The 14,370-nt window shown below is 43.3% G+C and overlaps 1 protein-coding gene across 16 annotated transcripts in view; it reads right to left on the reverse strand.

Moving 5' to 3' along the window:
- AGBL2 (AGBL carboxypeptidase 2) overlaps positions 1-14,370 on the reverse strand; it is a 55,684-nt gene that overhangs the window by 26,653 nt on the left and 14,661 nt on the right. For 12 of the 16 annotated variants that reach the window (XM_063782949.1, XM_063782947.1, XM_054661375.2 and 9 more), the window contains 3 exons: positions 13,136-13,243; positions 5,797-5,950; positions 3,760-4,542 (listed from right to left, as the gene is read on the reverse strand). In XM_063782949.1, coding sequence (XP_063639019.1) covers positions 3,760-4,542; positions 5,797-5,950; positions 13,136-13,243 — 1,045 coding nt within the window. The remainder of the gene's footprint in view (positions 1-3,759; positions 4,543-5,796; positions 5,951-13,135; positions 13,244-14,370) is intronic. The other 4 variants (XM_063782948.1, XM_054661377.2, XM_063782946.1 and 1 more) reach the window with 1 other exon arrangement.

Consider the following 14,370-nt stretch of genomic DNA (forward strand, 5'->3'; position numbering starts at 1 on the left):
TTGCCCTGTTGCTCAGGCTGGAGTGTAGTGGCCTGACCATGGCTCACTGTAGCCTTGACCTCCTGGGCTCAAGTCATCCGCCCACCTCAGCCTCCTAAGTAGTTGGGACTACAGGCACACACCAATACACCCAGCTATTTTTGTTTCTGTTTTTTTTTTTTTTTTGTAGAGGCGGGGTGATAGAGTTTGGGTATTTGTCTCTGCCCACATCTCAAGTTGAGATATAATCCCTAGTGTTGGAGGTGGGGTCTAGCGAGAGGTATTTGGATAGTGGGGGTGGATCCCTAATGAGTGGCTTGGGCCATCCCCTGGTGATACATGAGCTCTCACTCTGACTTTGCACACGATCTGGTTGTTTAAAAATGTGTGACACCGGCCGGGCACGGTGGCTCATGCCTATAATCCTAGCACTTTGGTAGGCCGAGGCGGGTGGATCACCTGTGGTTAGGAGTTCGAGACCAGCCTGACCAACCTGGTGAAACCCCATCTCTACTAAAAATACAAAATTAGCTAGGTGTTGTGGTGCATACCTGTAATGCCAGCTACTTGGCAGGCTGAGGCAGGAGAATCACTTGAACACAGGAGGTGGAGGTTGCAGTAAACTGAGATTGCGCCATTGCATTCTAGCCTGGGCATCAAGAGTGAAACTCTATCTCAAAAAAAAAAAAAAAAAAAGGTGGGGGGAGGGGGGAGGGATAGCATTAGGAGATATACCTAATGCTAAATGACGACTTAATGGGTGCAGCACACCAGCATGGCACATGTATACATATGTAACTAAGCTGCACATTGTGCACATGTACCCTAAAACTTAAAGTATAATAATAATAAAAAAAATAAAAAAAAATAAAGTTTAGTTAGATCTTCCTACATGCTGTCTGCAATTCAGAAGGGTGCCTGGTGCACACAGGTAATGATACAGTAAGTTAATCCTTTAATTAATTAAATCCAGGCCCATTAACACCAGAACTGGGCTTTGACTGAACAGATAAAATATTTGACTTAATATCAACAGAGGGGACAGTATTATATGTTTTGTCCTATAAAAATATAGCTCTCTACTAAAAATGAAAAAAAACCCCACTTATACTAGAAATAATGGAAAAAACATTCCCGTTATCAATTATTCATTGAAACTAAAGAATATTTAGTTTGGCTGCTAGCACAGTGCCTGGCACACAGTAAATATTCAATAAATGTATGTGAAATTGAAAAAAAAAAATGAACTCCGTCTCAAAAAAAAAAAATGTGTGGCACCTCCCCTACACTTATTCTCTCTCTCCTACTCCTGCTTTCGCCATATGATGTGCCTGCTCCCTCTTTGCCTTCTGCCACGATTGTACGCTTCCTGAGGGCTCCCCAGAAGTTGAGCAGATGCTAGCACCATGCTTCTTGTAAAGCTGCAGAACTATGAGCCAATTAAACCTCTTTTCTTTATAAATTACCCAGTCTAAGGTATTTCTTTCTTTCTTTTTTCTTTTCTTTCTTTTTTTTTTTTTTTTTTTTTTTTTGTTGAGACAGAGTCTCACTCTGTCACCTAGGCTGGAGTGCAGTGGCGTGATCTCGGCTCACTGCAACCTCTGCCTCCCAGGTTCAAGCAATTCTAGTGCTTCAGCCTCCTGAGTAGCTGGGATTACAGGCATGCACCACCATGCCAGGGTAATTTTTGTATTTTTAGTAGAGACGGGGTTTCACCATGTTGGCTAGGCAGGTCTCAAACTCCTGACCTCAAGTGATCTGCCTGCTTCAGCCTCCCAAAGTGCTGGGATTACAGACATGAGCCACCACGCCTGGCCAGATATTTCTTTATAGCAATGCTAATACAACCTAATACACGGGGTCTCACTATGTTGCTCAGGCTGGTCTCCAACTCCTGGGCTCAAGTGATCCTCCTGCCTCGGCCTCTCAAAGTGCTGGGATTACAGGCATGAGTCACTGTGCCTGACCAGAAATGGAAAAGTTCTGATTTGGAAAGGGGTGGTGGGTAGCCTTGCGTAAGTTGACAAGGAAGTACAAAAAAGCCTATTGAGAAAAAGCTCACCATGGTGCAGACCTGTGAAGAAAGAGAGGGAGGCAGAGAGTGGGCAGTTGCAGGAAAGAAAAAGAACCAAAGAAAGCCTTGATTCCTGACTTTCGAGGGCCGGTTCCTACAAGGCTCAGCTCTTCTTTGTCTCATGATCACCCAGGACACCTATTCCAGCTTTCCAAATATGTTCACTTTCCCCATGATGAGTATAATAACAACAATGCTACACATTTATAATATGCTGGGTACTATAGTAAGTAGATCATGTGATTATCTCAATCCTCACAGTAACCACCCAAGGCAGGTATTATTTTTCCACTCTACAGATGAGAAAGCTGAAGCTCAGACACATTAAATCACTTAGCCAAGGTCACAGAACCAGCCAGCAGTAAAAACAGGTCTCAAACTCAGGCCTGTCTGATTCTGAAACATATGCTCTTTAGCTATGCCTGCCATGGTGCCATCTCAGCTCATTGCAACCTCTGCCTCCCAGGTTCAAGTGATTCTCCTGACTCGGCCTCCTGAGTAGCTGGGATTACAGGCACCCACCATCATGCCCGGCTAATTTTTCTATTTTTAGTAGAGATGAGGTTTCACCATGTTGGCCAGGCTGGTCTCAAACTCCTGACCTCAGGTGATCTGCCTGCCTCAGCCTCCCAAAGTGCTGGGATTACAGGTGTCAGCCACTGAGCCCAGCCCACATATTCTTATATGCTGTATTTTCATTTCCAATGGCATGAAAATTCCTTTAAGGTGGGTGCTATTACATTATAGCCTTCAATGCTTTTATACAGGCTTGAAAACTGCTGACTGATGTTATGATTCTTTCTTTGTGATAGGCAATATAAGATCGTAAAAGGAATTTAGACTCTGGAACCAGAGAGAGAGCCTGTATTTAAATATCTACTTTGTCACTTAATAGCTTTATGACCTTAGGCAAGTTACTTAACCTACCCACTTCTCAATTTTTTTTTTTTTTTGAGATGGAGTCTCACTCTGCCACCCAGGCTGGAGTGCAGTAGCACGCTCTTGGCTCACTGCAACCTCTACCTCCTTGGTTCAAGCGATTCTCCTGCCTCAGCCTCTTCAGTAGCTGGGATTACAGGCACCCACCAGCACGCCTGGCTAATTTTTGTATCTTTAGCAGAGACTGGGTTTCGCCATGTTGGCCAGGTTGGTCTTGAACTCCTGACCCCAGGTAATCCGCCCACTTCAGCCTCCCAAAGTGCTGGGATTACAGCCGTGAGCCACCACGCCTGGCCTAGGTTCTCAATTTCTGTATCATACAACTTGCGATATTGACTGTGCCTACCTCATAATGTTAATGTGAAGATTAAATGAGTCATGTGTGTAATGCACCTACCATACAGCTTGCCACTTCATGCATACACATTTACTAATTGTTAGCTACTATTATTATGATACAAGTCTCATCATGAAGACCTGTGAACTCCCCTGAACTCTGACCTTTTCCATTCAATTATTTCACTTACAAGTGAAATGACTCTTGCTGAAATGTTGCATGTCCAGTTTCAACCCAAAGACAAGACATGATTTAAAAGTCTGAAAATTAACAAAGTCACTTGACTACAAAGAGACTGGTAAGGGCTCTGTCTCCAAAGTCATACTCAATTCCTTTAACAACAGAAGAGACCTCATACCCCATCAGGTAGGGATATCTGGTGCTAGGACTCATAGCAGTCACAGAAATATCAACAGATAAAAAGTCTCACCTTTTGATCATGTTCCTGGTGTACCAAATACAAGGGAAAGACTCCTTCAGAATGGTTTTATAATGCCTGTTCAAATCCCTTCCGGCCAAGGAACACCGATAATTCCCCACAATCACACCATCTGGATTTAACATGGGAAGCACCTTGAAGACAAAAATATCTCTGAGGAGCTGGGCATCTGGGGAGTTGCTAAGGATGAAGTCCAAAAAGCCTTTCATAACCCAGGAGCCATTACTTTCTCCAGGGTGAACTCTGGCACTCAAGACCACAGCTTTCTTTGCAGCTGCCTCTTGAGGGGTCTGGGATGGGTTGGTGATGGTGAGCAAGTAAACGGTATTTCCTGCTAGGCTCCTGCATAAAGTTTGGAGCTTGCAGAACTGAGACTGGATAGGGTTGTTTGCCACTGACAGGAGGTAGCATTGCAAATCAGTGTATGTATATGGGTAGAAGTGTGCAAAGAAGCAAGTGTCCTGGTCATATGGAAACTGAATGGTCCACGTGAGACAGTAGAAGGGCTGCTGCCCATCATCCGTGTTGTTCTTGTAGTACTTGATTTCATTTCCTTCTCTCCTCCAGCCAATATTGCGGGTGTTGGCATCCAATTGGGAGTACAAGAGTGGCTTCATCCCTACAGTATAAAGACTCTTGGGTTTTAGCAAGTTGACAATGGTGAAGCGATAGGTGGCATCTCTTCTGGTGTTCTGAACACGAAAATAAAACCACTGAGTGTGTTTGTTAGTGTAGAGGTCAGTTCGCAAGGTGAGTTCATACTCATAGGTGTCTCTGTAATGGAGAAAATAGAACAACTCTGTAAGCTTACACCCTGCCTTAAAAAACAAATTGGGAAAATGTTGTTTTCTCCTGGTAAAAACAGGTCTTATTATAACAGAAAAATCTGCTACCTTAATCATTTATTCTCTGTAATCCCAGCACTTTGGGAGGCTGAGGCGGGCTGATTACCTGAGGTCAGGAGTTCAAGACCAGCCTGGCCAACATGGTGAAACCCCATCTCTACTAAATATACAAAAAAAAAAAAAAAAAAAATTAGCCAGGTGTGGTGGTGGGTGCCTGTAATCCCAGCTACTCAGGAGGCTGAAGCAAGAGAATCACTTGAACCCACGAGGTGTAGGTTGCAGTGAGCCGAGATCGTGCCATTGCTCTCCAGCCTGAGCAACAGAGCAAGACTCCATCTTGAGGAAAAAACAAACAAACAAACAAACAAAAACAATAAGGAAGTATATCTATGGTACTCCCAGAGAAAAACACCTGAAATTTATGAAGTGGAAAAAAAATTTGCCAATTTGCAAAACAATATGTACATACACCATTAATCAATTTTTATTTTAAAAATATATAAATGGCCGGGCACGGTGGCTCATGCCTGTAATCCCTGCACTTTGGGAGGCCGAGACGGGCAGATCGCGAAGTCAGGAGATCGAGACCATCCTGGCTAACATGGTGAAATCCCGTCTCTACTAAAAATACAAAAAAATTAGCCAGGCACGGTGGCAGGCGCCTGTAGTCCCAGCTACTCGGGAGGCTGAGGCAGGAGAATGGCATGAACCTGGGAGGCGGAGCTTGCAGTGAGCCAAGATCATGTCACTGCACTCCAGCCTGGGCGACAGAGAGAGACTCCAACTCAAGAAAAAAAAAAAAAAAAAAAAAAAAAATATATATATATATATATATAATTTGTGCATATTACATATACACACACAGAAAAATATTAAGGCATATACACCAAACTTAATATTTGCTGCATCTAGGAAGTATGACTATAGGACTTTTTATGTTACATATTTTTACTAATACAAATTTTAGGTGAGCTCTAATTTCTTCTATAAGCAAAGTAAACAATTTAGAAAACATTTTATTTTGGGGAAAAAAATGAGTAATAATTACTCCATTTTTCTTCATACCCATAACTATTCCCCATCACCTCTTTCTTTTTTGCAAGTACTTCTGATTCCTAATATCATTACTGAAGACACCTTCTAGTCACTCCAATTATCATCCCTTTGAGAAATTGTTACTCACACTCTGACAGCTTTTTGCAGATTCCCACTCTCAAACCTTGATTCAAACAGTAGAGTATTATCTTCTGGTCCTTGCAACGTGACAGCAAGTTCCTTGATAATTCCTCGTTTGCCTCCCACTCTGGAACTGGTAAAATAGGAACCTTCTGTAGGCACTGCAGAGAAAAGATATATTTAGGCTAGGTTTTACTCAGAATCCACTCATTCAGCAAATACTTAAGTGGCCCCTCTAAGTGGTCAACACTATTCTAGACCAACAATGAAATTTCTAATTTTCAACTATCTTTGCAGAGACTTTTAATCTTTTTTTTTTTTTTTTTTGAGACAGAGTCTCACTCTGTCACCCAGGCTGGAGTGCAGTGACATGATCTTGGCTCACTGCAAGCTCCGCCTCCCAGGTTCATGCCATTCTCCTGCCTCAGCCTCCCGAGTAGCTGGGACTACAGGCGCCTACCACCACGCCTGGCTAATTTTTTTGTATATTTAGTAGAGACAGAGTTTCACTGTGTTAGCCAGGATGGTCTCAATCTCCTGACCTTGTGATCTGCCCGTCTCGGCCTCCCAAAGTGCTGGGATTACAGGTGTGAGCCACCACGCCTGGCCATCCAACATCAATTTTTTTTTTTTTAATGAATTATGCTTTTGGTGTCATATCTAGAATCCACTGCCACATCCAAGGTCATGAAGATTTATCCCTATGTTTTGATTTATCCCTATGTTTTCTTTGTTTGAGACAGGGTCTCACTCTATCACCCAGGCTGGAATGCAGCGGCGTGAATCACAGTTCACTGCAGCCTCTACCTTTTGTGCTCAAGTGATCCTCCCACCTCAACTTCCTGAGTAGCTGGGACCACAGGAGTGCACCACCACACCCAACTAATTGTTTAATTTTTTTGTAGAGATGAGGTCCCACTATGTCACCCAGGCTATTCTTGAACTCCAGGGCTCAAGCGATCCTCCTTCTTCAGCCTCCCAAAGTGCTGAGTTTACAGACATGAGCCATTGCATCCTGCAGACACCTGTTTCTTTCTTTCTTCCCTCCCTGCCTCCCTCCCTCCCTTCCTTCCTTCCTTTTTTTGACAGGGTCTTGCTCTGTCACCCAGGCTGGAGCAGTTGCACAATCATATCTCATGGCAGCCTCAAACATCTGAGTTCAAGTGAACCTCCTGCCTCAGCCTGCTGAGTAGCCTGGACTACAGGCGTGCACCACCCTGCCCGGCTCATTTGTTTTAAGATTTTTATAGTTTCAGTACTTATCTTTAGGCCACTGATCCATTTTGGGTTAATTTTTAAATATGGTATGAAGTAGGGATTCAACTTCATTCTTTTGAGTGTGGCTATACAGTTATCCCAACACCATTTGTTATAGAGGCCATTCTTTCTCCACTGAACAGTCTTGGCACCCTTGTCAAAAATGAATTGACCAAAAATATGAGTTTATTTTTGGACTCTCAGTTCTGTTTTAGTGACCTATATGCCTACCCTGTGTTAGGATTATACTGTTTTGATTACTGTATGTTCGTAGTGTTTTGAAATCAAGAAATGTGAATCTTCGAATTTTGTACTTCTTTTTTTGTATTGGCTATTCAGGGCCCTTTACAATTCCATATAAATTTGAGGATCATCTTTTCATTCTGCATAAAAGCCCTTTGAAGTTTCCAGATTCTAGAGGGAAAGTTTTCAGTCTTTCCCCACTGAATATGTTATTCTTGTCATGTGTAGGTCACCAGGTGTCTTCTCCATTCCATTATATCAGTGGTCAGCCAGTGAACGGACAGAGATTTCTTCAATAACCAGGGCTTGGCTAGGTGTAGTGGCTCATGCCTGTAATCCCAGCACTTTGGGAGGCTGAAGTGAGAGGATTGCTTGGGCTCAGAAGTTTGAGACCAGCCTGGGCAACATGGCAAAATGTCGTGTGATATACTCTGTACAAAAAATACAAAAGTTAGCTGGGTGGTGGTGTGCACCTGTAGTCCCAGCTACTCGGGATGCTGAGGTGGCAGGATTGCTTCAGCTGAGAGGTCGAGGCTGCAGTGATTTGTGATTTTTCCACTGCACTCCAGCTTGGGTGACAAAGTGAGATCCTATCATTCATTCATTCATTCATTCACTCACTCCCAAGCCAAAAAAAAAAAAAGCACAAAACTTTCCTAGTCTGGGCAGACTGGCTTTGAGGTGAGGCACTCCTCAACACTAAGTCAGGCTGCCAAAAACTCGATGTTAGCCTTCCTCTTTAGTTGCACAGAGCCCAACCACCAACCAGAGATGCAAGCCTAGGATCCTCTCAGGTTTTTTCTGAATGTGGTTCCAGCCCTAGCCATGTATACTGCGTTCTCCAGTATATGTGGAGGCCCTTCCAAGTGCTCATTTCCCCAAGAATCTTTCTCCTCAGTTTCTTTCCCAGGCTTTTGGGCCTATCTGCTCCTTGCCTATTTGCTATCCCTTGCCCCAGGTAGCTATGAGCAGTGTATGTCTTTAAATACACTTTAAAATTTGATAGATGCAGATGGCACCTGGAAAAACTGCTTTAGCCTGAGGGAGGCAGTAACAAAAGTCAGTCTTTCCTCTGGCTCCTCAAGGAATTGTGAGAAAGGTAAAAAAGAGTCACGACCAGTTTGAGAATAAGGTCTACATTGTCCTCCTCCCCTCTTCCACTTCCAACACCAGCATTCCACATCAGGATGGCGGGCTGCTATCCTCATGACCTCTGCTAGGCAGGGGAATGGGGAATAGTAAGTGGGCAAACAAAAATGGCACAACAGGCCAGGCGTGGTGGCTCATGCCTGTAATCCCAGCACTTTGGGAGGCTGAGGCGGGTGGATCACTTGAGGTCAGGAGTTCAAGACCAGCCTGGCCAACATGGTGAAACCCAGTGTCTACCAAAAAGATAAAAAATTAGCCAGGTGTGATGGCGGGTGCCTGTAATTCCACCTACTCAGGAGGCTGAGGCAGGAGAATTGCTTGAACCCGGGAGGCAGAGGTTGCAGTGAGCCGAGATTGCGCCACTGCACTCCAGACTGGGCAACAGACGGAGACTCCATCTCAAAAAACAAACAAACAAACAAAACAAAAACAAAAACGCCACAACAAAGGCTGGGCATGGTGGCTCACGCCTGTAATCCCAGCACTTTGGGAGGCTGAGGTGGGTGGATCACCTGAGGTCAGGAGTTAGAGACCAGCCTGGCTGAAATAGTGAAACCCTGTCTCTACTAAAAATGCAAAAATTAGCCAGGTGTGATGGTAGGCAACTATAATTCTAGCTACTTGGGAGGCTGAGGCAGGAGAATCGCTTGAACCTGGGAGGCAGAGATTGCAGTGAGCTGAAATCACACCACTGCACTCCAGCCTGGGCGACGAAAGTGAAACTCTGTCTCAAAAAAAAAAAAAAAAAAAAAAAAACAGTTGAGGGGAATGGGACCTATAATCCTAGCACTTTGGGAGGTTGAAGTGGGTAGATTGCTTGAGCACAGGAGTTTGAGACCAGCCTGGGCAATGGTGAAACCCTGTCTCCACTAATAATACAAAAAATTAGCTGGGCAGGGTGGTACATGCCTGTAGCCCCAGCTACTCAGGAGGCTAAGGTTGGACAATTCACTTGAGCCTATAAGGTGGAGGATACAATGAGCCATGTTCATCCCACTGCACTCCAGCCTGGGCGACAGAGGAAGATCCTGTCTAAAAATTTAAAAAAATAGTTGGGAAACATTTTTTCCTCTTCTGTTTTCAGAGTTGGTGAAATATTGGTATTATTTCATCTTTAAATGCTTAACAGAATTCAAACAAACCAGCCAGGTGTGGTGGGTCACGCCTGTAATCTCAGCACTGTGGGAGGCAGAGGCAGGTGGATCACTTGAGGCCAGAAGTTTGAGACCAGCCTGGCCAATATGGTGAAACTCCGTCTGTACTAAAAATACAAAAAAAAAAAAAAAAAAAAAAAATAGCTGGGCATGGTGGTGCACACCTGTAATCCCAGCTACCCTGGAGGCGGAGGAACAAATCGCTTGAACCTAGAAAGTGGAGGTTGCAGTGCCATGCACTCCAGCCTGGGTGACAGAGTAAGTGAGACTCTGTCTCAAAAAAAAAAAAAAAAAAAAAGAGATTTCAAACAAACCTTGTGAAGTAGGTCATTTGAGCCTGGGTTTTGTTTGTTTGTTTGTTTGTTTGTTGTTTTTTGAGACAGAGTCTTGCTGTGTTGCCCAGGCTGGAGTGCAGTGGTGTGATCTTGCCTCACTGCAACCTCCACCTCCCTGGTTCAAGCAATTCTCCTGCCTCAGCCTCCCAAGTAGCTGGGACTACAGGTGTGCACCACCATACCAGGTTACTTTCTTTGTGTTTTTAGTAGAGAGACAGGGTTTCACGTAGGCCAGGCTGGTCTCAAACTCAAGACCTCAGCTGATCCACCTGCCTTGGCCTCCTAAAGTGCTGGGATTAGAGGCCTGAACTACCAGGCCCCAGGTGGGCCTGGGTTTTCTTTGTGGAAAGATTTCTAATTATTATTTCTTTGTTATAATGTATTTAAACCTTTTATTTCTTCCTTGAGTCAGTTTTTGTAACTTTCTAGCAATTCGTCCTGTTGATCTAAATTGTCTAATTTGTTGTCATAAAGTTGTTAATAGTATTACCTTGTAATTTTTTTGATTTGTACAGGTTTGGTCCTTATGTTACCTTTTTCATTTCTGATTTTGATAATGTGTGCCTCTTTTCCTTTCTTGGGTTAGCAAATGTGTTTCAATTTTGTTGATGTTCCAAACAACCAACTTTTGGGTTGTTTTTCTCCATCAGTTTTCTGTCTTCTATTCAATGCTTTCCTTTTTTATTTTTTATTTATTGATTGATTTTTGAGATAGAGTCTCGCTCTGTCACCCAGGCTGAGTATAGTGGCACAATCTTGGCTCACTGCAACCTCTGCCTCCTGGGTTCATGCAATTCCCCTGCCTCAGCCCCCCAAGTAGCTGGGATTACAGGGGCATGCCACCACACCCAACTAATTTTTGTATTTTTAGTAGAAACAGGGTTTCACCATGTTGGTCAAGCTGGTCTCAAACTCCTGATCTCAAGTGATCCACCCACCTCAGCCTCCCAAAGTGCTAGGATTACAGGTATGAGGCGCCACATCCAGCCTCTTAATGATGATGATGATGATTTTTTGAGATGGAGTCTCGGTCTGTCGCCCAGGCTGGAGTGCAGTGGCACAATCTTGGCTCACTGCAACCTCCACCTCCCAAGGTTCAAGGGATTCTCCTGCCTCAGCCTCCTGAATAGCTGTAACTACAGGCGCGTGCCATCATGCCCGGCTAATTTTTTGTATTTTTAGTAGAGATGGGGTTTCACCATGTTAGCCACGATGGTCTCGATCTCCTGACCTTATGATCCGCCCACCTTGGCCTCCCAAAGTGCTGGGATTACAGGCGTGAGCCACCTCGCCAAGCCTACTTTTTTTTTTTTTTTGAGACGGAGTCTTGCTCTGTCGCCCAGGCTAGAGTGAAGTGGCGCAATCTTGGCTCACTGCAAGCTGCGCCTCCCGGGTTCACGCCATTCTCCTGCCTCAGCCTCCCGAGTAGCTGGGACTACAGGCGTGTGCCACCACGCCCAGCTATTTTTTTTGTATTTTTAGTAGACACGGAGTTTTTCCGTGTTAGCCAGGATGGTCTCAATTTCCTGACCTCGTCGTCCGCCCGCCTCAGACTCCCAAAGTGCCGGGATTACAGACGTGAGTCATCGTGCCCGGCCTTTTTTTATTTTATTTTTTATTTTTTTTTAATGAGACGGAGTTTCGCCCTTGTTGCCGAGGCTGGAGTGCAGTGGCGCCATCTTGGCTCACAGCAACCTCCACCTCCCAAGGTTTAAACGATTCTCCTGCCTCAGCCTCCTGAGTAGCTGGTTTTACAGGCGCCTGCCACCATGACTGGCTAATTTACTGTGTTTTAGTAGAGACAGAGTTTCACCATGTTGGGCAGGCTGGTCTCGAACTGCCGACCTCAGGTGATCTGCCCATCTTGGCCTCCCAAAGTGCTGGCATTACAGGTATGAGCCACCAAGCCCAGTCTACATAATTTTTTTTTTTTTTTTTTTTTTTTTTTTTTTTTGAGACGGAGTTTCACTCTTGTTGCCCAGGCTGGAGTGCATGGCACGATCTTGGCTCACCACAACCTCTGCTTCCCAGGTTCAAGAGACTCTCCTGCCTTAGCCTCCCAAGTAGCTGGGATTGCAGGCAGGCACTACCACATGGCTAATTTTGTATTTTCAGTAGAGATGGGGTTTCTCCATGTTGGTCAGGCTGGTCTGGAACTCCCAACCTCAGGTGGTCTGCCTGCCTCGGCCTCCCAAAGTGCTGGGATTATAGGCGTGAGCCACAGCACCCAGCCACATTCTTATTTTTATTACTACTTTCCTGCTGCTTGCTTTGGGTTTAGTTGGCTCTTATTTTTCCAGTTTACTAAGGTAGAAGCTTAGGTAATTGATAAGAAGCCTTTTTTGTTTTGAAATTCAGGCACTTAAAGCCATAAATACCCATAAATATCCCTGGCACTGGTTCATTTTGTTTTGCATCCTATAACTTTTGATATGTTGTGGTTTTATTTTCACTACATTCAAAATATTTTTGAAGTCTACTTGTGATTTCTTTAACCCACAGTTTATTTAGAAAGACGTTATTCAATTTCCACATATTTATGGATATCTCATATTTCATTCTGTTGTTGATTTCTAACTTAATTTTATTATGGTCAGAGAATGTACTTTGTATTATTTTAATCCTTTTACATGTATAAAAACTTCCATTACGGCCTAACATATGGTTTATCCTGGGGAATCTAACAGGTACCCTTAAAAAGAATGTGTATGACTTCAGTAGGAATGGCAAAAAAAAAAAAAAAAAAAAGAATGAGTATTTTGTTGTTGTTAGGTATGGTGTTCTGCATATTTCTATAAAAGATATATATTCAATCCCTAGAAGCTTAAAACTCAACACAGGAAACTGCATTACTAAATGACAGTCATATGCACATAGAACAAAGTACTCACTAAAGTACGTATAACAGGTGGAGAAAAGAAATCTCCCCAAAGATGATCCAACATCTGATTTTCAGGAAGGAGAATAACAAGAGAGAAGCTGTAAAATGGACTTAGAACTATTAAAAATAATGTACTTTTATTTTAGAAAATTATCGAAATTTTGCAGCAGACTGGTTATGACTCCTCCTCCAGGCTCCCACTCATGTTGGCCTGGAAAAGAGTTTACCACTAAACTATGGATTTTTAAAATCACTTTTATTATGGAACATATGTTTATTATAACTTTGTCATGATTAACCATTCATTGTTCAGTGTAATGACAATACCTGAATCTAACTGATAGACAACTGTTCCTTTTTTCTCTCCTACAATCTCTGGTACCTTTTCATTTCCTTTAGGCTGATAGAAATATTCTGGTTGAGGTGGAGCCCACTCTGAAAGAAGACATTTTAAAAAGTACAAAATAAGAAATAATGTAAACGGCACTATCAGAACTAATATAAAATAATAATAATAATTTTTCAAATGGCTAGTTTGGTTGAATCAAACCAAATTCCCACCCTAAATTTCCTGCTTGTTTATAAAATAATTATGTCTTGTTTCTTTCTATAAAGACTTACGAGGACACTTTTAACAAAGAGCATATAAAATGAAATATAAACTATCCATAGAAGACCTAAGAATAAGTCAGAAAGGTCAATATAGCTGCTGCAACAGCTCTTCAAAATTTGGCCCTGACTTTCCTTAAAGTGAGCAAAATACGGTCGTTAACATAATTTTTTTTATTACCATAGAGGACTAGGTCTATCAATTGTTTCAGAGGAAGCAAGCCTTTTTCTTTTCTTTCTTTTTTTTTGAGATGGAGTCTTGCTCTATTGCTCAGGCTCTAGCCTTAGTAGAGACAGGGTTTCTCCATGTTGGTCAGGCTGGTCTCAAACTCTCGACCTCAGGTGATCCGCCCTCCTCTGCCTCCCAAAGTGCTGGGATTACAGGTGTGAGCCACTGTGCCTAGCGAAGGCTTTTTCATTAATACTGAATTTAAAAAGATTTCTTTGGCTGGGTGCAGCGGCTTATGCCTGTAATCCCAGCACTTTGGGAGGACAAGGTGGGTAGATTACCTGAGGTTGGGAGTTCGAGACCAGCCTGGCCAACATAGTGAAACTCTGCCTCTACTAAAAATACAAAAATTAGCCGGGTATGGTGGCATGTGCCTGTAGTCCCAGCTACTCGGGAGGCTGAGGTAGGAGAATCGCTCTAACCTGGGAGGCGGAGGTTGCAGTGAACCGAGATCACGCCACTGCGTGCCAGCCTGGGCGAACAGAGCAAGACTCTGTCTCAAAATAAATTAAAAACAAACAAACAAACAAACAAACATTTCCTTTATGGAACTTGAACTTTTCAATATCATTTTTAGAAGAGTAGCCACTGATGAATTCCAAGAGCATATAAAGATACACCTCAGTCAAATATTACATGAATTTATTTTCTCGAAGATTATAGGAAGTGATGAGGCTTTGACAATTTAGTTTAAGCAATAAGGTGCTTGCATGCCTGTAATCCC

Source organism: Pan troglodytes, chromosome 9 (assembly GCF_028858775.2).
Source record: "Pan troglodytes isolate AG18354 chromosome 9, NHGRI_mPanTro3-v2.0_pri, whole genome shotgun sequence".
Classification (NCBI taxonomy): Eukaryota; Metazoa; Chordata; class Mammalia; order Primates; family Hominidae; genus Pan; species Pan troglodytes.